We start from the raw sequence: 24,460 nt of genomic DNA on the forward strand, positions 1-24,460 counted from the left end.
AATCAGGGTATCTGCCAGGCAGCCCTGGGAGGCTCCCTTCTCCACTGGCCTGAAGGGGCCTGTCTGGGCTGCATGACGGAAAAATCAACTCTTTCTTCCTGGAACAACCAAATCCTGGGACACCTACGGGGCATGGCTGGTGTGGGGCTTACCCTGGCCACCCACTTGACCTCAGCTTTCCTGAGCAGGACAATCCAGGATGGTGGTGGGCTGACAGTGGCCACGTGCAGAGGCAGGGCCAATGGTAGGCTGGGCACAGGAGTGATGCCAGGGACACATGACCCATTTGGGGCTGAGATGGCCCCAAGTGACCCTAGACAAATCCTACCCCTTCTTGGCCCCAGAAATGGGAGGTCAGTCTACACCATGTAACAGACTCATAGTCTACAGGGTCAGTGGCAGCATGAGGGAAGGTTCCAGCCCTGTGAACTGGCCCGGAGGCACAGGATTTCTGCCTAGAGGCTGTGGGGCTGGTTCTTCTGCTTTGGAGGCCAGAACTGAAACAAACGGGGGCCAAGTGCTCCACAGTGAGTATCACATCCAAAGAAGAAATTATAAATTCAAACTCACCAAACAAAATATACTGCGGCCAGTCAGCCAGGAGGCTGCCAGTTGGTGATCTGATCTAAATGATTCTAAGTTATCCGGTTGGTCAGATGAGTACCAAGAAACTTTACCAAGCATTTAACTACCACTATATAATAGGTAGAATTTAGACTTTGGACGCAAACATATCCAGATTCAAATTTTCCTCTGTCTCTGACTGACTGACTCTGGCAAATATTTCATCTCTCCATGCCTCAGTTTCCTCATTGTAATATGGGATTGATAATAGGAATGCCTGCCTCACACTGTTGTGAAGATGCAATGACATCACATAGTGAAAATACATGAAACATAGTAAATCCTCATAAATAGGAGCTATGATTATGCATAAGAGCAAATCTCTTCAGGGCTGAGTGAACTCTCAAAAGATCCCAAATCCAATAGAGTTCATCATCACAGTCTTCAATTCATACAAGTTTATTCTTTCACATAAAACTATTAAATTAAGGAGGAAACTGAATGTGATTTCTGATTGGTAATTTTTTCATATAAATGAATTCATTCCCAAAGTTGAAGGGGAGAACACCTTTGCAGGTGAAGTAACTCTGGTTTGATCAAAATTGATGACAGATAAGCAATAAACAGTGTTGTCAATACAATTGAGCTGCCTCAAAAAAAGCCCTCAGACTTCTCTACCCCGTGCTCCTGGCACACGTTAGCCAGAAGAGCCAGGAACCAACAAGAGGAAAGAGAAATGAACATTTATTGAGTGAGGCTCTGACTTGGAGTCCAGTGATCTAATCCTAATGCCACTATTGCCAGCTGCATGACCTTGGATAAGGCACTTAACCTCTGGGCCTCAGCTGACCCACCTGCAAAACTGGGAAGATGAAAACACCTGTCCCCCACCGGGGAAGGGCTGATAAGTGAAATAATATATGTAAAGAACTTGGGACTAGCAGATGCTCAATATACAGTGGCTATTGTGGTTTCTTTTGAATTCTCTTAAGAAGCTCACTTCTTGCAGCTAGCACTGAAGGAACTGCCCAGTTTCTTACTAATAATACCTCAGCCATCTCCCAAAGGATTCAACTTTCATAAAACTGTAGTTAGGTACTACTTCACTGAGTTCCCACCACTCCGTTCTTCTTAACCTACCATTATTGTCAAAACACCCAGTTTGCCCAAAATACACATTTGCAAATTAACATCATTAAAGAGGTATAATAAATGGTCTGCAGTGTCCAATTAGTTCCAGGTCCCAGCGCATGAGACAGCCTTGGTGGACAACTCATCTTCTCTGATCCAGTCCAATCTTATTTGATGTCTTGTCACTTAGAAACGGAGATGAAGTTGCTGGAACCACTTGGCTTCACTGAATGACTCTCAGAGATTTGCTAGAAATATCCCGGCATCTGGCAGAATGGCACTCTTGCAAAAAGATGGCATACGATGGATAGTGGACATTCTCAGCGAATGACCATGTTTGGCTCCCATAGATCTTGTAGGTCTTGATGCTGAAGCACTGGCTGAAAGAAAAATCAAATAAGCCCGCAGCTGTGAGCTGTCCCCTTGTGTGGCCTTCATAAAGTAGCACCAGTCTTCCCAGAAGTCTGTGGATCCCAGTATGGTCTCCCAGGTACCAACAGTCCTCTGCCTGTTTGAGCCTTCCATCGCCCCAGAGAGATGAATAGCTCCATTTTACAGATAAGGAAAAACAGAGATCCAGAGAGGTTTAATAACTTGTCCAAGGTCACCCAACTAGTAAGAGGAATGCCCATCATGAAAAGTCATTGGACTGAAACCTATATATTTGGAGATTTGGCCCATTCCATTCTTGGAAGTCTCAGAATGTTCTGTTCACATGCTGACACTGGTGGGATTCCATGAGGGGAGTGAAACTGAGCCAATGCCTTGGCCCTTCTCCAGGCCGATAATCAGCGCTGGCCACACCTGGGTCAGGGCCGTTTTGTTGGGATCTCTCTGGCCCCATCCTGCTTTCACCGCTGTCATCCGGGACTGTGTGTGGGGAGCAGGAGTTAACGTGGGAGGTATCCGGGAGCACAGTCCCTGGGGCTCAGGCAGCCTGGAGTCTAGTTCTCGTTCTGCCCCTTACAAGCTATGTGACCTTGGGCAAGTGGCTTTCCCTCTCTAGGCTTTAACACTAGAATAAAAACATAATTGAGTGCATATCATTACCAGGTATTACCCTAGCCCCTCCTTTTGCAAGTTTTTCATCATCTTTTGTTACATTCTTTCAACAACCCTATGAGGTAGAAAGTGCCATTGTCCCCATTTCACAGATGAGGAAACACTAATAATGAAATTCCCAGACCACTGGTGTGTGTGTGTGTGTGTGTGTGTGTGTGTGTGTGTGTGCACGGGTTCTAGCTCAGTGCCTCTAGATGGCCTTCACCTTGGCCGAGGGTCAGCACACTTTCTGTAATAACCAGATGGTAAAGATGTCAGGCTTTCTGAGTCATAATCTCAGTTGCAGCTCTTCAACTCTGCCTCTGCAGCATAAAAGCAGACACAGACAGTATATACATGGTGGGTGTGGCTGCTTCCAAAAAATTTTACAAAAACAGGCAGTGGGCTGCATCTGTCTTGTGGAAATGTAGTTTGCTGGTCCTTGACCTAGGTGAAAGGCAAGTCCTCCTACCTTTTAGGGCACACCCTGTTAAACTGCAATAAGTCCCCTCTTTTCCTAGTTTCTGTTTTCTAAGTGGCTGAGCCCAGTTTGCCGGAGAGCTGGCATAGGTAACAACAGAAGATGACACTGGAATCTGTAGTAAATGCAGGCTGGGGATGCTCACTGGCCTCTCAGTGAAGTAACAGTGTGCCAGCATGGACAGCATTGAGGTCTGGCTGGCAGAAAATGGGTTACAGTTCTCAAGGGCAAGGAGACAGATGGGCCTGGGTGAGACTAAGGACCCTGGTGGAGACTAAGGTAAAGGAAATAGGTCCAGACAGCAGAAAGCATTAAATGGGGGCTCAGAAAAGAGTTCTGAGCTAAGGGCTTGTCTCCAGCCCTCAAGGGGATTGCAACTGCAAAGGGAAGTTGAGGCAGAAGCCTGGTCAAAGAACTAGGCAAAGAAGATGGAGAAGAAGCCGAGGAAAACTTTGAATCTTGTCTAAGGGTAGGATGGGGCCACCAAGGCCCAGGGTGCCTGAGCCAATGCAAGTACAGGACCAGCCATGAGCCAGGCCTACAGCTAAACCCAGACGGGGAAGTCAGTAAAACCTCCGTCCAGGAAAGCAGCCAGGGTCTCCTTCCTCCAGCCTGTTTCCATGCTCCCCTCTAGGAATTCTTGCACAAAAGACAATGTCATAATTCAATCCTTGCGAATCCACTGTGTAGCTCAAGGAAGATCTGTCGCTTCATTGAATCCACTCAATCCAATAGATATCAATTAAACATGTACTATGTTCCAAAGGCTGGGTGTGCAATCCTCAAAGCCATGGCTATTTTCTAGTGAGGTAAATACAGGTACAACTTAATGTAATACAAGACAAAATGTTTAGGGAAGCTCAGCCAAGTGTGACTGGGGCACAGGACAGTTCTGGCTGGAGGAGGGCCTTTCAGAAGAATGCACTGGCAAAACACAAAGAAGGATCGCTCTGTACTCTTCATACAGGGCCTGAAAGTTTTCGTAAGAATGAAGATCTGCCACCCTGTCTTACTAGAATTCATGCGGGACACTTAAACATCCAGGACTTCTTTCCCCTGAGAAACATGAATCTATTAAGCCTCCTGGAAGAAAAGGGGCGGTTCTTACTAAGCAACATGGAAGGGGGAAAAAAAGAAAGAATTGTCTCATGACCTCAAAGTCCTTCTGAGAGAATGGACTTCAATAAATCTTGTATTTCTCTCACCAAAGGACCTCTTACTAACTGAAGTGTAAGGGAGTTAGAAGTTGTAAAATTTCAGAAGAAATAGTTGTCAAGAACTAAACTCTACCCCTATAAGCTGATTTTTAAAAACCCCAGGCTCACAAAGATAATAAAAAATGCATTTAATAGCATGTCAATATACAGCTTAAATGTGTAGTAAGCCTTCTTTTAGTCAGTGCATTACAGGGATAAAGAGAAATGTCACTCGGAATGCACAGCTGAATGCTAGGTATCAGTGTGGGGAAGTCTTGGTGCTCTGACACTATTAAAATTCTGCTTTATGAAACATAACTCCAGGTGAAGTGCTCTGTGCCAGTGCGGGGACTCATCTGGTCCAGTATGCAATCTACAGTTGTAAATTGAATTGTATACAAGTATTAACAAAAGAATAAAATTTATTATTCACAAAACTAAAGTGGTTATCATAAAGCTTACAAGAAAGTACAGCCTAGAGCTAATGAGTTGAAAAACTAGTTTTAAAAATAATAAAACTTACTGGACAGTTTGGAAAATGATAATTATAAAACAAATAAAACAATTGGCACAGTTTAACCACCTAATTTCTAAGTGCACTTTGTAATGTTCCTTGCAAGCTGCCACTTTTCCCAGGAGAATGACAAAAAGCTTCAGTCAGGTGTCACTGTCTTATGGTGACGGGTTTTTTTATTGCATTGCCAAGAGTGGATTTTAAGAAAAAACACTACAAAGGTTTCAAAAACCCTATTTATTCTCTATCATCAAAAATAGCAACAGGGGGACTTATACAACTTTTCTGTGAGTACCCACCAGTCTATTTTTTTTTCTTAAAAAAAATAGAAGTTAGTTAAAGAAAAATGATTTGGTTTTTAAAAAATAATGTAAGGAAACACTTAATCAGATAGCCCAAGGAGTCATCAGAAATATGTGTAGCAAGAAAGCTTCATTTGTGGCCCTCTCTGGCCTTTGCACATCTTTTACTAAACTAGAAAGAGAATGTACAGTACCAATATGTTCCCCAACCTGCTTGGATCAAATTGTTTTGTTTTTAAACCCATTATTGCTAAACCAGAGTGTTGACACTGAGAGCCGAGGAGTCCACTCATAGAGGATAAAATTGAGAGGCTGCTTCTGAGGACTGGATTTCCACCTGGGCCATTTTGAACTGGGTGCACTGCAGCCACTTGCGGAGGGCTGCTAGGCCAGCACTGCTCTGGCCCGAGCCGGGCAGCGTCCTTAGGCTGTGGTGGTTCACGTTGTTCTGAATGGCCTGGAGGCGAAGCTGGAGGCCTGCTGATAAGTGCTGTTAAGAAAGGGCAGATGGTTTGGTTTAGTAACCTCCTCCTAGAGCTCAGGGCAGCCTGGGGAATGTCAATGGGGCCACTTCTGAAAGCAGCCCTTGGCCTGGTCCAAGAGCTATGTGCCTGGTCACCCCAGCCCAACCCCACCTGAATAACAGCAGGCTCATCTTTACTGCCTCACTGCTATGGGAGTGTGCAGCCAACATGCCAGACCCTTGGCTGACATACACACTTGTGCCCAGCAGCAACTCAGTGCATGGAAGGGTGGAGAAGCGGCTGGCTCTGCTGTCAGGCTCCCCAAGTTCAAATTGTGGCTTCTCAACAGGCATTTTGGGAATGAGGCTGACCACTTGTATTAGGGTTTCCTCTGGGTAGAGTGGATGCTCACACTCGCTTCAGAGGGTTCTATGGACACAAGTGAGTTAATAGAGTGTTTAGGAAGGAACATGGGTGTAGTGGGTGCTGGCTACATCTTAGTATTCTTATAAGCTCCCCGTCCTCATCTCAAGTGAGATGAATAAGCTGGGCTGAAAGCTTTTCTTCTTTCTCTTAGCTTGTTACCACATTCTGTTCGCTCTTCTTTGCACTCTACCATGTAAAATGGCCATGGATCGACAATGGGGCAAGTGATTTGGAATGCTTCCGGGTCCAAATAGGAGGGGTCCACTTTCACAGGGAAAACTAGCACTGAGATGAGGTTTTCAGCAGTGTTGGGGCCCCTGCCCCACCAGGAGCCACAAACAGCCCTAAGGCCATCATCGGGACACAAAAGCAAGCGGCATGCACTGCGGACAGGTGCCTTGCTCTCTCCGTATCTCAGTACCTTCAGTCCTCCCACCCCCTTTCCTTGCAGTAGCATCCCTCCACAATGCAGAGAAGGGACCCAGCCAGAGTTTCTGGCCTCCACCTTTCCTGTACTCCCAGTGCCTCAGGTGGAAGGAAGTGGATGGAGCAGGCAGCTGGTTTCGCCATCTTAACGTTGAGCCCCAGTAACTATGTCTGCTTGTCATGAAGTATGCCCGCCCCTACAGTGACAAAATGTCACTCCGGGTGAGGCCTAGGATTGGGAAATACCTTTAGTCAGGGCCTTCCCCTTCAGGCTGGGGGACCCTGCCCAAATTACTCTCCCTTTTGATTCTAAATGTTCCTGTGTGTGAAATGAAGGAGTGGGTTCCTTCTAGCTCAGTTCTGTCACTCATTCAATATATATCCTTTCTTAGTTGAATTTGCATCACAGAAAATCAATCTTAGCAGTCAGGAAACATCACTGGATATGCCTGGGACTAGATTCCTTGAGAATCCTCCAAAAACAAGACTGCTTTGGGGTCTGGATTCTAATAAGTAAACTGAGCCTTGCTCAGACCCAGGGATGCCTCATCCACCTGCATCCCCACCAATGTAAGCGTGGAACAGAGGCTTGTCTGTCGCCTTCTTATGGGCCTTTTATTTGGCCCACAGGGTCTCTCGCATTATTAGCCCTCTAAGACTAAGGACAGGTTGAATTCCTCCTTCTCCGTAGTAAATGGAGTATCAGCCATCTCTATGAATATTCTGATGTTCTCTGGCCGAGAGCTTCTGACAAGCCCAGGGGATAACTTACCTTGATATTTGACTGAATCATTGGCAACCACATAGGTATCAGCTGTATGGAGAAAGACAGAAGCCTCGTTATTATTGTCCTCTGTTCCCCCATGTTTCCATTACTGCAAGGGAACAGTGAATCCCTTTAACACCATGCAAGGATGTGGATCCCTGTGGTGGAGCTAACCGTTATCAGCAAAGTGTCTTTCTCAGCCAAACCCTGCTGAGATGGTGGCATTTGCAGGTTAATAAGCACCCCATGAGTGCCTGAAATACACACTTTAGAGTATGTGACTGATTGTGTCTTGAAAGCTACCAAGTATGGGAAATTAAATGTGTATTTATTTAATTAAATTCTCACTTTATTAAAATAGACTTTCCTCCACGGGATCTTTAGAACTGAGTCTCTGAGTGAAATGGCCACTACATTTGCCTATAGTCATTAAGAGAATGTCACTGGGCAGCAGGGAAATGCTTCAGTGACACACAAAGACAACCCCTGGGGCTGCCTGGCTGTGCTTTGGAAGCAGAAATACAAGAAGATGGAGCCAGGCATCTGCAGAGTGTGGGTGTCCACACCCTACAAGCAGCAGGTCCCTGCAGGGATGACTCGTCTCTCTGCCGTCCCATGTATGTGATCCTTCCTCAGGGCCCAGGGGAGCCCCCACTTGAGTGCTTCCATTAGCAGCTCCTCTCTCACTGCTTTGGTCTTTTGGTTGCATTTCGGTCCTTTAAAACATAATTAAATATCTATGGCTTTATAAACCCAGAAGTCAGGGACAGAATGTAACATCTCTGTGTGTTCCAGAGAGATCTGGTTTAAATCCAGTTTAAATTGTGAGATTTAAATGGGGACTATGGTCCAATAAGTTTGGAAATGCTAGTTTCTTCATTTTAGCACTTCTCAGATGTGCATCATATCATTTCACTACTTACTCTTTCCAATCTTCCACTCCCATAGAGAGGCAGGGTTGTTATGGTCTAGCATCTATGCAAGACCTACATTGTATCCTACCTAACCTGTGATGCCTCGGATTAGACTTTACTGGGAAATGGGAATGTTGAAGAAGCAGTTAGTTAAGATGGGGTCATACAGGAAGAGGGTGGGGACCTAATCCAATACAGGTGGGGTCCTTATAAAGAGGGGAGTTTGGACAGAGGCACATGCCTATGAACACAATACCATGTGGAAATGAAGGCAGAGATCTACAAGCCATGAAATGTCCATTCAGCAGGGCCTGGGAGAGAGGGATGAAACAGACTCCCCCTTATAGCCTTCAGAAGTGCTGTCACTGCCGCTAAGAGCCCGTACAGTAAGTCCCCGACTTACGTGAACTTTTGCAGATATAAATGGCCCTCGCATTAAAAACATTAGTATAGATGCAAACAAAACGAGGAAGTAGCTCACATGTCTGCCGGACATTGTCACAGTTGTGCTACTGTGTCCTTACTGTACAGTGTGATAGTGTACAGTATTATTTGTGTGTGTGCATTTGGGTTTTTTTATGCTTTAGATTGTATATTTGTGTCAAAGGAATATAAGACTCACTTCATTGCACTTGGGAAAGAATCCAACTTCTGAAGGTTCTCCCAGAACGGAACTCCTTCATAAATTGGGGATTTACTGTATAGGTAAGATAACTGGAATAGTGATGTTGGTTCTAAAAGGGTTTATGTTTTTTTTCATGGATACAACATGTGATCACATGACTCTAAAATATATTTGCAAAGGACTTCAGCTTTGTGATTTACAAATCACATGAGTGAAGGCATCTGGTTAATGCTCATCATTACTGATAGCATTATATGACCCAAAATCATCCCATTTCAGGAATGCTAATTTGACTTATTGAATAACATTCATTGTAGCCCCCTTTTGGTAGTGGTTCTTACAAAACTGACAGAACCAAATGTAATTTACTTTGGGCTCTGTAATGTTATAATAAAGTCGGTCAGATTTTTTTTCCTTCTCCAGAAACAATATCCAGAAAAGTGAAGTACATTTTTTAAAATGTGCTTTTTCATCAAAATCAAAGTAGTACTCTTCATCTTATCTTGGTTTATGCTAGAAAATAAATGAAAAATTTGACATTTGGTTAGACTGTGTTCATTTCACCTCTGCTCGTTTCAGCTCTCAAAATTAAAACTGGTGGTGAAACATTCCCTTTGAGGCAAGACGGAATAGCAAAGACCAGACTCTCCTGCATTCAGCAACTAAAACCCCAAACTATATAATGGTTTTTAGATATTCAGTAATGGGCAATGCAGTACAGGGATGAGGGGGAAGAAACAAGGTGAGCCTTATAATAATCTGGGCTTACTACCTGAAGACAGCTTCCGGGCAGCTCCACAAGAAGGAGAAACCCAGGTGCAGCCCAGCGATCTTCCTGAACTGAGATGGCACTGGGGTTCAGGGAGGTCCAGACTAGAGTGTGCATGGCAGAGGACTGCAGAGGAGAGAGTTGCGCAAAGAGTATGCCACAGGTTCCCAAAGGATTTGCCCTGAGTTCTCTGCTGAATACTGACCAGTGCACATAGAAAAGAAAACTACTCAACAATGAAGGCAAGAAAGAAGGAAAGAAAATGATAGATTAGAAGGAAAACCAGCCACATCAAGTCAAGAAGAGTTTGTGTTCTTACTAATCAGAATAGAAAAATCTTGTAACTCATAGAGTAAGGAGAGTGCTCATGGGATAGTGGTGTGTAGTTCTAGTGAAGAAATATTAGCCCTAAAAATGATGCACCAATCCTACCTGACAAAGCTGTAATGGTTTAGGTCTAATATGTCCTCCAAACCCATGTGTTCAGAGGTGGAACTTTGGAAAATGGATCATAAAGGTGCTAACCAATGGATAAATTCACTGATGAATTCATAGCTGAATGTGCTGTCAGGAGGTGGGGCCTGGTTGGAGGAGGTGGGTCACTGGAGATGTAACCTGCAGGGTTGTATTTTTATTTCCAGCCCCTTTTTTTCCCTCTCTCTTTGGCTCTTCCCTACTCCCTGGTTCCTGGCTGCCATGGTTTGAGTACCATTCCTTTGCCATGCTCTTCTGCCATGATGTTTCTTCCTTGAAGCCAGCCAGCCACAGACTGAATCCTCTGAAACTGTGAGCCAAAATAAGCTTTTTCTCCTTTAAGTTTTATATGTCAATTATTTTGTCCTAGCAATGGAAAGGTGACTAATACAAAAACTTAATGCAAGCCTCAAAAAGATAAAAATATTTTAAGTAATTTAATTATGTCATTGAATACAACTTAAGAATGTTTATGTGAATATAAAATACACAAATATAAAAATGAATGTTTATGTGAATGTAAAATACGTGAGTATAAAACTATCTACTACCTGAGAAAATAAAATTTACAATGTCAAGAATCCAATAAAAATATTAGCAGGCTGCAAAGAAACAGGAAAACGTGATCCACAATGAGAGGAAAAATCAATCAACAGGGGATAATAAAAAACAAAATGACACACATAACGGAATTAGTAACAGAGACATTAAAACTACTTTAAGGTCAAGAAGGAATAAGCAAGTCTGAACATGTTAAATAGAGGCACTGAAGATAATATTTGAAGAAACAATAGCTAACACTTTTCCAAATCTAATGAAAACTCTAAATCTACAGATCCAAGAGCTCAGCAAACTTAAGAACAAGTACGAGGAAAACTATACCAAGACATATCACCATCAAATTGCCTAACAATGGTAGCAAAGACAAAAACCTTTCATAGCAACATCCATTCATAGCAGCCAGAGTAAAAAGGCATATTACATAGAGATGAAAAAAGATAAGAATGACACAAATTTCTTGTTGGAATTAATGTAAACAAGCAGACAGAGAAAAAACATTAAACCACTGGAAAACAAGAAAAACCAAAACACTGTCAATCCAAAATTCAATATTCAGTGAAATTAAAGGCAACATAAAGAATTTATGAGACACATAAAAGCTAATGACAAAAAGAAAGATAATAAAAGATGGAAGTTTAGATCTATAAAAAGGCAGGCAAAACACTGGAAATGGCAAATATAGACATGGCAATAACAGCAAATATAAATAAATAAAAAACTTATTTAAAATCCCTTTAGGAGATAATCGACTTTAAATCAAAAATAATAACAATGTATGATTTGGTTTATAATATATACAGAGGTAAGTTAGATGACAATAGCAGCACAAAGCCAGGTGGCGGGTAATGGAAGTATACAACTGCATAGTTCTTATACAATAATTGAAGTGTTATATAACTACTTGGCAGGAAACTGTGATAGCTTAAGTGTATATTATAAACTCTAAATCAACCACTAAAATGTCAACATCAAACGACAGAGCTAATAAGACTGTTAAAAGGTACACCTCTAAATAACGATGAGCCAAAGAAGTCAAAATGGAAATTAGGAAGTATTCTGAACTGAATGGAAATGAAAATAGATCAGAATTTGGAGAAAACTAATTAAAGTACCATTTGAAAGGAAATGTAGGCACTAGGGGCACAGCTCAGCGGTTAGAGTGCTTGCTTAGCATGTGCAAAAGCCCTAAGTTCAATTCCCAGCACGATCAATCAATACTGATGCTTGAAAAGGAGAAAATTCTCAAGTTAATGAGCATAGTTTCCTTACTCAGAAATTAGACAAAGAAGAGGAAATTATGACTAAAATTTAATCATAAAATTCTCAACTCAAAGGAAGACACAAAAAGAATCGGGAACAAAGAACAGATGTGAAATTGAAAAAATAAGTAGCAAGATGATAAATTTAATCATAATAATATGACAAAATACATGAAATGGAAATGGTCTAAAAACCTCAAACAGAAGGAAGAGATTGTCAGATTGGATTTTTTAAAAGAGCAACATCCAAGTGTATGCTGTCTTTAAAAAGCACTTTAGGGCTGGGGATTTAGCTCAGTGGTTCTGGCACCTGCCTCACAAGCGCAAAGTCCCAAGTTCGATCCCCAGTACCAAAAAAAAAAGCACTTTAAATATAAAGACATAGGATAAAAGTAAGAAGATATACCAGTCTAACAGTAAACAAAAGGAAGCTAGACCACTTTTATTATCAGATGAAGTAGATTGACAGCAAAAACTATTACCAAAGATAAAGAGGGATATTTCATAATTTCAATTTGTTAGAAAAAATAATAATTCTAAACATTTATGCACCTAATAACAGTGCTTCATAATAGTCATGCAACAGGAACTAGTAGGTCTGAAGAGAAATAAACAAATCCACAATTACAGAGATATTTCAATATCCCCTTCTTAACATACAAGAAGAACATACATAGGAGACTTGAACAACACTATAAATAAGCATGAACTAATTGGTAGAAAATTCCATCCAAAAACAGCAGAAGACATAGTCTTTTCTAGTGCACACAGAGCATTTATTTTTAAAAAGACAATAGGGCCTCAGATTTAGCTCAGTGGCATCACGGCTGCCTCGCAAGTGCAAGGTCCTGAGTTCAATCCCTGGACCAAAAAATAAAAATAATAAATAATAAATAAATAAATAAATAAAAAGACAATATTCTGACCTACAAACCAAATTTAAAGAATTTGAAATGATTCAAATGATATAAAGTACGTTCTCTGTCCACAATGGAATGAAACCAGAAATCCATAACAGAAAAGCCTCTGGAAATACCAAAAGTTTGGAAACTAAATCATATATAACCAAATAATCAATAGTCCCTAAAAGAAAGAAAAGTCTTTTGAACTGACTGAAATGGACACTACAACACACCAAATTGTGAATGCAGTTAAACCAATGCTTTCAGGGAAAATTACAGCACTTATCAAGTATGTTTTTTAAACGTCTGAAGTCAGTGAGCATCACCTTTCCTTTGAGCAACTAGAAAAACAAGAAAAAACCTAAATCTAAACTTATAAAAAAGAACATAACAACAGAAAACAATAGAGAAAAAAATCAATGAAAAACAACTTGAAACTAGTTGTATTTTTTAAAACCAAAATTGGACAGATGAGGAAAAAAATTAGCCACATTTCAACAATATCAGGAATGAAGAAGGTAATATAACTATTGATCCTACAAATATTAAAGTATACTAGACATATTATGAACAACTTCATGCTAATAAAATTGACTACTCTGAAAAAATGGACAAATTCCCTGAAAGATACAACAACCAAAGCCCACTCAAGAATAAATAGATACTTGAATATCCCTATATTTATTTTTAAAATTGGGTTTGTAATTTTAAGGCAGTCTGCAAAGAAAATTCTAAGTTCAGGTGGCTTCATTGGTGAATTTTACCAAACATTTAAGGGACAAATAACATCAATTCTACACAAATGTTTTCAGAAAACAAAAGAAGAATACTTCTCAATTCTTTTTATGAGGTCATCATTATCCTGATACCAAAACCAAATATAGTCATTACAAGAAAATTATAGCCCCATACTCCTCATGAACATTAATGCAAAATTTTCAAAACCTAGCAAGCTGAATGCACCAGGATATTAAAAGGATACTGCACCATGGCCAAGTATGGTTTGTCTCAGGATTACAAGTTGGTTTAACATTCAAAACATCAATCAATTTGGGTGTGGTGGCACTTGGGAGGCTCAGGCAGGAGAATTACTGTGAGTTCCAGGCCAGCCTGGGCTACACAATGAATTCAAGGCCAGCCTAAACTACATAGCAAGACCCTGTCTCAAAAAAAAAAAAAAAAAATCAATCAATGAAACTCACCATATTAATAGTAGTCATAGTACAACCATTTCAATAGGTGTAGAAAAACAATTACTTGACAAAGTCAACAGTCTATTCCTGACAAAAATTCCTTGCAGACTAGGAATAGATGAAAATTCTCAATGTGCTATAGTTAATCTATGAAAAACTATCAACTAATATTTATATTTAATGATGGAAACTAAATCCTTTCTTTCCAGAATCAGGAACAAGGTGAGGTTTCCTGCCCTCACCATTTCTGATCTAACCACAACAATGAAAAAATAAAAAGAAATAAAAGGAACAAGTATTGCAAAGGAAGAAAAAAAATAATTCCTTACTTGCAGAAAATCTAATGAAATATATTAAAAAGTCACCTGAATTAATAAATGTGTCTAACAAATTCTAAATTCAAGTAGCTCAACTGGTAAATTCTATCAAATATTTAAGCACAAATAATACCAATTAAAGATGAATATGGGGCCGGGGATTTAGCTCAGTGGTTCTGCCACCTGCTTTGCAGGCCAAGATCCCAAGTTCGATACCCGGTACCAAAAAAAAAAAAAAAGATCAATATAAAAATGATCTGTATTCCTAAATACTAGCAACAAACAATCAGAAATTTAAATGTAAAAAATATCATTTTTATGGCATAAAAATATAATATACTTATGGATAAATCAGACAGAGATATGCTAACCTGTATTTAGAAAACTATACAATATTTCTGAGGAGAAGTAAAGAAGACATAAATAAATGGATATAGAGTGTTCACTGATAAGAAGACTATATTGTTAAGATCTCAATTTTCTTCAATATAATCTGAAGACTCAATGGAAATTCAACAAATTTCCTACATTCTTTTTGCAGAATTTGAAAGCTGATTTCAAGTTCATCTACAAATGTAAAGGATCCAGAAAAGCCAAAACACCTTTGAAAAAGACAAAGGAATTTAGATTGAACTATCATAATACAATCAGTGTGGTTAAAAAAAAAAGATCAGTGGAACATAACTGAGAACCCAGACCTAGAATCATACCTAATATATTGTCAATTGATTTTTGACAAAAGTGCAAAGGCAATTCAATGGAGGGAGAACAATAATTTTAAAATAGTACTAGAAAAATTCCACATTTGTATACATAAAAAGTACCTCAGTATCTCATACCATATATAAAAGTTAACTCAAATGAATCAAGACATAAGAAAACATAAACACTTCCAATAAAACACAAAGAAACTGAGTATGACCTTGGATTAGACAAAGAGCTTTTTAAAAATGCAACATCAAGAAACATGACAGATGAAAGAAATTTTTGACAAATGATACTTCACCAAAATTAAGAACATGTCTTCTTCACAATATATTGTCAAGATAATGAAAAGATAAATCACAGGGAAAATCTTTGCAGATCACATGTCTGAAAAAGAATTTGTATCTCACAATTCAACAATAAGGAAAAAACTCAATCCAACAAAAAATGGGTGAATAATTAACAGATACTTCAAGCAGATATATGAATAGCAAATAAGCAAATAAAAATGCTTAATATCAATTGTCAACATGGACATGGAATTTAAAAGCACAACATAATACCAGTACCCAAGTCTTAGCACACTAGCATAAAAATGGACTATATCAAGTGCTGACAAAAATGTGGAGGAATTGCAATGGTCATACACCACTAGTGTAAATTAACAGGGCACAGCCACTTTGAGGAAATTTGCCAATTTCTTAAAAAGTGAAACAAAAATCAATATACAGACCAGACATTTCACTTTTAGGTACTTATCCAATATACATAAAAGCATGTATGTACACAAAGCCTTATATGTGAATATCCACAGCAGCTCCATTTACTACTAGCTCCAAACTGGAAGCACCTCAGATGTCCACTAGCTGATGAATGGATAAACAACATAATATATCCATACAATGGATATTTACTTAGAAATATAAAGTAACGATCTACTGATACATGCAACAATATGAATTAATCTCAATATAATTATTATGAGAAAGAAGAGAGAAAAAATATATAGTATGAATCCATTTATACAGAAATCTAAAAAGTATAACTAACCTATAGTGATAAAAAGCAGATTAGTAGTTGCCTGAGGACAGGAGGTAGTAGCCTAGAATTATAAATGGGTATAAGAAAACTTTTGGAGGTGATGGATATGTTCATTAATTTGATTGTGATGATGGGTTCATAGGAATAATATATGTCAAAACTTATCAAACTGTATACGTTAAATATGTACAGTTTATACTATATAAGTAACCTCTCAAAAGAGCTGTAAAAAATAGGTATGATCATCCAATTGTCAGTCATGTAGTTTCTCTCATAGTGCTGGTTTTTGTTATATAAAATAGATCAGCTATATCTATCCCATTTGAACCAATGACCTTGCATAGTTCTGGCAAAAGTCAAGTTTTCCCTGAAAATGGGCTGGTTCTCTGCAGTATTGTAGGAGTTAACACGACAAGTGTCTTTAACCAAGAGTGGAATTAACCAAGAAGTGAAATAGCAAGTTGTAAGGTATCCAAATTGATGCAATCTGGTGAGCAGTGGTTTTGACAATGGTCATGATAATAGAATATAGAAGTGAAAGGGAAATGAGAGAGAGGTGCAGGAGGAGGAAGGAAAAATGATCAATGAGATTAAGAATTAAGACAGTAGGAAGGAAAGGAAAAAGGGGAAAGCTAGAATGATAAAGGGAGTAAGAAACCAAATTCTCATTCACTCTTTAATTTTGAGTCACACTAATCTCTTTACGGCGTCTCTGGATAGATGATCAATACTTGAATTATTTCCATAAACTAATTTAAAAGAGTATTTGAAAATAAATTCCTTTATCTTACAGAAATGCACTAGATACCAAGTCAGACAAATTACAGACTATTTTTACTGATTTTCCAGGTATCTATTGCAAAACAAGGTACTACCAACCAATTTATAGTACTGTGGTAGAGTCACTTTTATACCATTGTTGCCCAGTAATCTTTTAATTCCTGTGTTATATGCAATTATGGTCTGATATGATAGAGTTGGTCAGAGAGGTAGAGCAAGAACAAAAATAACAAAATAACCAGTTGTTACAGGGTTTTTTATAGAAGCATGAATCTTCCAGTTCCAACTCTAAATGTTAAAACTAAATCTATTTTATTTTCCTCTTCAGAAAGTTCATTCAAAGTAAATCCACATTTGTTTTTAGCAGTAAAAAAAAAAAAAATGGTCTATAAAAAATCTTTTTTCTTACCTTGACAAAAATGGTTGAATTGCATTCTTGCAATGCCTCCATTAAACTAATCACATGGAGACACACCATTTCTACCATCTGAAACAACAAATACAAAAGTTAGTTCCACTCCCAGGGACAGGGAAATCATGAGAGCTAGTCACAGCTGCCGAGGACAGAAGCCCTGTGCCCAGGATGTCTTTCCGCATAACAGGCATGGGGGAACCACAGGGAGTGATTTCCATTTACTTCTAAAACTTCAAACCAGAAAGAAAATTTTAGAAAGCTCCCTAGGTTTTGCAATTGCCATTCCTTCCTCACTCAACTTGGCTGCCAAGGGAACTCAAGCATGGACTCACTAATCTGCGCTGCACGATGACTCACACCAGAGGACAAACGGCTTCTGCTTCCTCATTTCCAGCTGCACAACTCTCCAGGCTTAGGTCTTTTTCTCTACTTTGATCCTTTCTCCACTGCTTCTCATCAGGAATAGCAGTTTAGTTTACTACAGACCTGCCTCTGAAGACTTACTCTGTATGGAACAAGGCAGCCATGCTTACTGCAGTTGAAAAGTACAACACAAATGATATCCTTCATCCGAAATGCCTAAGGCTGAATTTTAAACACTCCTGGTGGATTCTACCAGACTGGTGTATACGGTCTAACAACATATTCAGAATAAAATTAATTTAAATTCATTTGGAAGAAATTCACTAGCAACACGTTCATTTTTAACATCTGAATATTGAGAATGATTTGGAGGAGGGCATTACTAGTGTCAAAAAAACTAATGACAGTAGAACTAAAATTTTAATCTCCAGTTTAAGTGTAAGGTCCCAGTATTACTGCCTGTAAAATAACAGAACAGAATGTTGATCTCCAAGTTCTCCTCTAGTCCTAGAATCTGTAATCCAATAAATATAATTATCCCCATAGCAGACATAACTGTTGGTGGATCCTAAATTTTCCATACAAATTTCCTGTATTTAGAACTAACATATCTCTCTCTACATAACATCACAATGTCTACTTCTCTAAAGAAAAGAAAGTGCTTAATTAAAGGAAATATATAATCTCCTTTCTAATAAGAGCTAAGAGAAAATATTTCTTAGACTAACATTCAGACAATTAACAAATCATGTCCAAGTGTCTTCAGCAAACAGGGAAGTAAATATTCAGTTTCCGGCACACAGGGATCACCATCAGGATGGACTCCCAGGTTCCTTCCTCTTCACTGACAAGATTTCACTGATGGTACCCTCTTAACCAAGACAGGGCTGCTGTCTTCCCAGCTGAGACTCCTCATCCACTCTTGCAAATGAAACCCAGTGGCCTCTTGTAAATTCCTTTCATATGGTCTCTAGCTGACTAGGGAGGACCAGCTCAAGCCTGTTCAATGAAGTGGGCTCAAACCAACCACTGCCCAGATATTTTGCAGTGCAGTCTGCAGCAGCCCCTCTTGGCAAGCCATCTACACTGCAATGAAGGTGCAGTTTGAAGCTTACTTATCAGGCCACACAGAAAGGTGAGGCTCTTTTCAGATTTTAAGCCCTAAGAATTGTGGGCAGTCTGATTTTAAACCATCACCAGCAAAAAAAAAGATGACCTAATGGGCTATTCCAATTGCTTTGGAATCCAAAAACTATTTTGGTCTCCCTCCTAACACTCTGATTTTATAACACCAAATCACCTTAAAGATAGAAATTTCATATGAAGTTCATTTGGTGTTAGTTAGGAGATACAAAATTGTTATTTGTTTGGGGGTTTTAAAGTCTTTATGGTATACAACATGATATTTTGATACATATATATGTTGTAAAATGGTTAAATAAGCTACTAGCACATGTATTATTTTACATATTTGTCATTTTTGTGGTGAGAACACTTAACATCTACTCTCTTAGCAATCTTCAAGAATGGCCACCATGATGTACAGTAGATCTCTTGAACTATTGTTTGTTTTTCAACCAAAATTCTTATGCAAGTAGAACATACAGATTATACCATGACAAATCACTGATTCACTTGTATACTTTTATGACTGAGGTCTGTAAAAAACCAGTAGCCTGAGAGACCAGGAGTGGGATTGTACCTCAAAGGGGAAACATCTCATGAACTCACCACTTTGTTATGCGCCATTAGCTGAAGTATGCTCGGCGTCACCCTACTCCAAAACTCTAGTGCTGTCAATATTGCCGTGAAGCTGAATTCATTCTGATTTTGAACATTTGTAGCTACGGCACTTTGTTCACAATACACTGTCCAGAGCTGAGCAAAGATGAATGCGTGGAAGAGGGAGCACATGTGGAGCACAGAAGTCTGGAAAGGAAGAAAACCAGGCATCAATGTTCTGTGTTCACAGACTGTGCCCTTGTCAGGGAGCATAGCCGGAGCATGAAGCATGAGAGAGTTATCTCAGTCACAAACTGTGATTCCTCACTTTGAAACAATCAGCTCCTCACTGTCAGGGGGAGCACACTCACAGAAGAAAGCATCTTTTCAAAGAGGAGGCACCTTAATTTACAGAAAAAGGCAGATACCACCCCCTTCCCCTTTAATGAAAATAACATTCCCATCCCTAAACTAGATCAGGAAGAATAATCATGTTACCATTTTAGGATGTTTCTTCATCTGTAAAATAGTAGAAAGAAATGGCATGAGAAGTAAATGAGGTAATATGCATGATGCACTGCCCAACACTGACCAATGGTAGCAGCAGCAGCAGCAGTAGCTAGAGCACTCTTACCAATGGTGAGCCTGCAGGTAGGATCAGTGCTGAAAGCTTTCCGGAGGTCACTTCAATACTTCTCAAACCTCACCTACTTTACAGATGAAATCTGAAGCTCAGAGAGGTTAAGTCACTTTTTCAAGCTCACAAAATTACACATACCATTGTTCAGATTCAAACACAGACCTGGGAAAAAACAGGAGGAACCGACTGCCTGATTCCTTCTGCAAACAGCATTCAGGTCATTTAGGGGGAGCTCTATTTTATCACATAGTCAGCTTCCCCTAAATCCCATCTGCCCCCCAAACTTACCTCGACCTCCCAGAACTTGCCCAAGATCAGGGAAGGGCTGTCGTTTCTTTGTAGCTGATTAGTAGTATCTGGTTTGTATGTATGGCCCCATGAATGATGCCTGCCTGGAGTTTATTCATCCCCTTAAGCACATCAGCTGTCTCTACAGTTTACAAAATTCTTCTGTCTAGGTGATTCCAGTGTGGGCTTTAATAAGCTTCTCACTGACCTTCTTATTTTTATGTTTCTCTAGAGGTCTGAGTTGAAAAGATAGTGCATAAGGAATGAGATAGAACATAAATTCTCCTCTAGTTCATCCTTGGTTCTGAAAACTGGTCATGGGATTTTTATTACATTCCTAGGCTTTTATTTCTCTTCATTATTTAGAGACAGAAAGGCCTGAGAAGCCAACTCTAGCTTGCCTCCATAATTTATCTTCATAAAAATAAGCCAGAAAACAATTTAGGGAGAAAAAGACAGTCTGAGAATCTAAACAACTTTAAATTAAGCATTAGCACAAAGTTGCTTTTCTAACAACCACAGGGGGCAAGTGACAAGATGCATTTACTTGTCAGAAGAAGCATAATTGGCTGATAAGGGTTTCCATTAGCAATTTCCATGCATATGGTCCTAATCTTGAAGAAATTACTTACCTTTGATTGCTCCGGAAATCCAATCAGGATAACAATAAGATGGTCTGCAATGTGGGAACCTGCATCCAGAGGTATGGGGAGGCAGGGAGAGGAGGCATTTGGACACACTGCATTATGAGTAAGGGAACCCAGAAGCAGCCAGGACAGCAAACGGATGTGGGAGACACACTCAATGAATTCTTTAGGTCTGTTGGAGAAGGAAGAGTTAAAGAAAGGATTAAAATGTGGTCTTGTAGATAATCAAATACAATAAAACACCAAGGCAATAGTGCGCTCACTAAATGACACATTGGTTTTTCTTGTTTTCCACTCTAATCCTAGATCTTAGCTTCTTAAGCAAAGAGCAGCCTTTGGTGACACAGCATTAGGTAGCATTCTTCTGTGGCCTGGCAGTCCCTCTGACTGGCCTTTTCTGAACCCTTTCCTCTCCTCTCTTCATAAAGTTCTCTGACACGCTCACCAGAGCGGACGGAACAGAAGAGCAGACATGCCTCCAACCACACATTTTCCTGCTAGTACAACTTTCTTCTCCTGTTCTCCTCACCTCCCAGTCTGACCTTTCCTCTCCAGGAAGGCTACCCTTGCAGAAGGGCAGGCTCGAGCCTGCTGAGTTCCTAAAGAAACCAGCCTGTGCTTGCCTCTCTCTTCTGCAGCCTCACCTACAGGCAGGTTTGGGGCTTGCACCTCCTTGCACTCTATCCCTGCTGTCACTTTCATTTCAGCTACAAGCTAAGATGCTTGAAAGCAGGGGTCACATAGCGCTGGATACTTACCTACTATTGATCTATTTAACCAGTTGAAATTGAATTAAGTAGTAGTTCTAACCTTTAAATTTTCATTATCCATGAGGATGACTAAGGCTTTTGCAAGTATAAGGGTAGCACATCACAAAGTGTTCAGGGTCAACAAGTCAGTACAAAGATGGACCCTGACCTTCATCTTCCTCACCATGCATATCCCACACTCACAAACCTTCAGTGCATTTGCAAGCTCTGGTTGAGCCCCAGAAACTCAGGGGTGTTTCCTGTCTTATTTATCTCCCTCCAACCCTGGAATAAGAATCTTACCCTTGCTGCATTGCAGAAGGAGGGTGATAGAGCCAAGGCAGGTAGCGGATTACAGCTTTGTTATCTCTGTGGTTGCCCCGGGAGATTTCCATAGCTGCAATTTGAGCCAGGCCAACTTTGAGATGTCCACCAAAGGTATCTTCATGCAGAGGCTGGGAGCATGTCTTCATGTGGCTCTGCAAAACCAAATGATATTTTGTAACTCTGGCAGACCCCTGGAGACTTTTCGGGGCCAGTCTTTTAAAGGATCAGGCTGTCCTTCCCCCAACTCCTATCAACACTTCAAACATACAACCTACCTAAACTTTTTCAATGGCTTCACATTGTTTTCAGGATAAAGGAGGAAAAGTTGCTTTGCATGGCCTACACAGCCAAAATAACCTCCTACTATAGTCTCCGCATCTCACCCTTCATCCATCCTGGGCTGGCTCTGCCATCCCCACCCACCCCCAGCCCCTACCCTGCTGTTCCTCTCCTTTCTCTTCTCAGCAAATTGTTCAGATTTTAGCTCAAGTGTCATTTCCCTTAGAAACCCTTCCCTGAACTCTGTGATTGGTCCCTGCCACTGACCATTTCTTCTTCATAGTAATTGTGAGAGTCACAATTTTACATTAGCTTGTATGAAATGTTCACCAAACTTCGCCTCCTGGTAGACTCTAACCCTAAATGACGGCAGCTACGTGTTTGTTTTTGCTTGTCACTGCAACTCCAATGCCTAGAACAGTACCAGACACATTATGGTGTTCAATGCACATTTGCCAAATTAATTTTGAAAGCTTTCTTTGCTCAGGAACTTAAGACCTAGGTTCTAGACCAGTTCCGTCCTAATCAGCCACGTAGCCTCAGATAAACCACTTGTTACTTGACCTTTTTTTAAATATGTAGAAAGTCAGGAGGTTGGACTATGTCCATAGTTCTCAACTTTTTAATCATTATGGATCTCTCTTAGTATTCTTCAAAAGTATCCATAAAACAAGCTCAAAATGTTTGAGTGATAATTGTTTCCTCTTCTTTCTGCATCAAAGTTATTTAAGTATGGCAACGCGATTCAGCAATCAGTAACTTGGATGTGACCAAACTTAGAAATGACTAGGTCTAGACATGGTGAAAAATTATCAGCTTAAGTTTTTTAAATTTTTAAAAAATTTTTTTATTTCTATTTTTTGGTACCAGGGATCGAACTCTGGACCTTGTGCTTGTGAGCCAGGCACCAGAAACACTGAGCTAAATCCCCGGCCCATATCAGCTTAAGTTTTGATTCTCCTTGACACTTAGCATGTATAAATCTATCACTACACCAAGAAACACTCTGATTGTCCAGCAGAGTCTTAGTGAAGCTGAGCTCGGTGAAGAGGGAGCTATGTTCTTTAGCTGAACTTCCGGCATCACTAGATTCCTGTTTATCAAAAAGGAATCATTTAGTGCCAGATTGCAATTTGGCTGCTCTCTGGACTATATTTGGATTCTCATCTGCCCACTGTCCAGGACCTTCCTACAATCCCCTACATTATTAATTTTTTAGCTCCCTGAGTGAATAATAGCAGAGAAGTGGACCTGCATCAGTGATTCATCCCATCCTGCAAAGCAATCAATAAAATCAACAACTTCACTGGGATTTTGTCCATATGCAATTTAAATTTTGTTCTGTCCCTCTTCTTTATTTTCTTGAAGAAGATGGCTTCTATGCAGATAATAATAAATGGCTTATGTTTGCATAATTTGCCATAGTTTAAGAAAGTCTCTTCACATACGTTATTTTATATCAGCCTTATCATAGTCTGAGAAGGGACTTACAGACTTGTTTTGCAAATGAGGTCACTAAATTTCAAGAGTGTTAAATGAATCTATGTGGCACAGTGAAAGGAGAACGAATTAGGAGTCATAACAGCCTTAAATTCAACTCAGACTTCATTACCTACTAGTACGACATCATCCTGAGCCTCAGTTTCCACATTGGTAAAATGGGGATAATATTGTAATAGGGACATTGTGAGAACTAAATAAATGGTAAAAAATAAAGCCTATGCATAAAGCTATTGCCAGGTGAATATCCTTTCTTTTCTTTCCTTCTTTGAAGAACTTGATCCTGGTCCTTCAGAACACCAAGAAATAGGTTCATTCAATGGTGTTGTAGCTGCCCCCTAGGCAACAATAAATTCCCATATGGTTTCTAAAAATGTCCCTGTATTGTATGACCCTAAGAGATGAACAGGCAGAAGCTGTCTTACCTTCAGCTTGGTTAGTGTGTGCATGTCAGCCATAAAATCCAGCACTTCACTGATGTACTGCCGCATACACTCCATCGCCGCAGTTCCACACTGAAACATAAGGACATGCCTGGGCCACAGCCTCATTTTTCACCAACTGCAATGACTATCTCACCCCAGTTGTGCACTGTTTACTAAGGAGTTGTCTCACTTTCTGGATTTCTGACTCACTCCACTACTCTCCGCATAGTCTGTGATTGTGTGCTCACAGGACA

At 40.0% G+C, this 24,460-nt stretch overlaps 1 protein-coding gene across 1 annotated transcript in view; it reads right to left on the reverse strand.

Annotated features, from left to right (window-relative positions):
- Nucleotides 1-5,147: 5,147 nt before the first annotated feature.
- The window catches only part of Unc79 (unc-79 subunit of NALCN channel complex), a 231,959-nt gene continuing 212,646 nt past the window's right edge, over nt 5,148-24,460 (reverse strand). The window contains 7 exon segments of the mRNA XM_087195499.1: nt 5,148-5,719; nt 7,318-7,359; nt 17,261-17,338; nt 19,361-19,558; nt 20,912-21,098; nt 21,979-22,154; nt 24,207-24,296. Of these exon segments, the coding sequence (XP_087051625.1) occupies nt 5,519-5,719; nt 7,318-7,359; nt 17,261-17,338; nt 19,361-19,558; nt 20,912-21,098; nt 21,979-22,154; nt 24,207-24,296 (972 nt within the window). The 3' untranslated portion in view covers nt 5,148-5,518.

Source organism: Heterocephalus glaber, unplaced genomic scaffold, assembly GCF_053883595.1.
Source record: "Heterocephalus glaber isolate CG9 unplaced genomic scaffold, H.glaber_assembly_v1.0 deba00001608, whole genome shotgun sequence".
NCBI lineage: Eukaryota > Metazoa > Chordata > Mammalia > Rodentia > Bathyergidae > Heterocephalus > Heterocephalus glaber.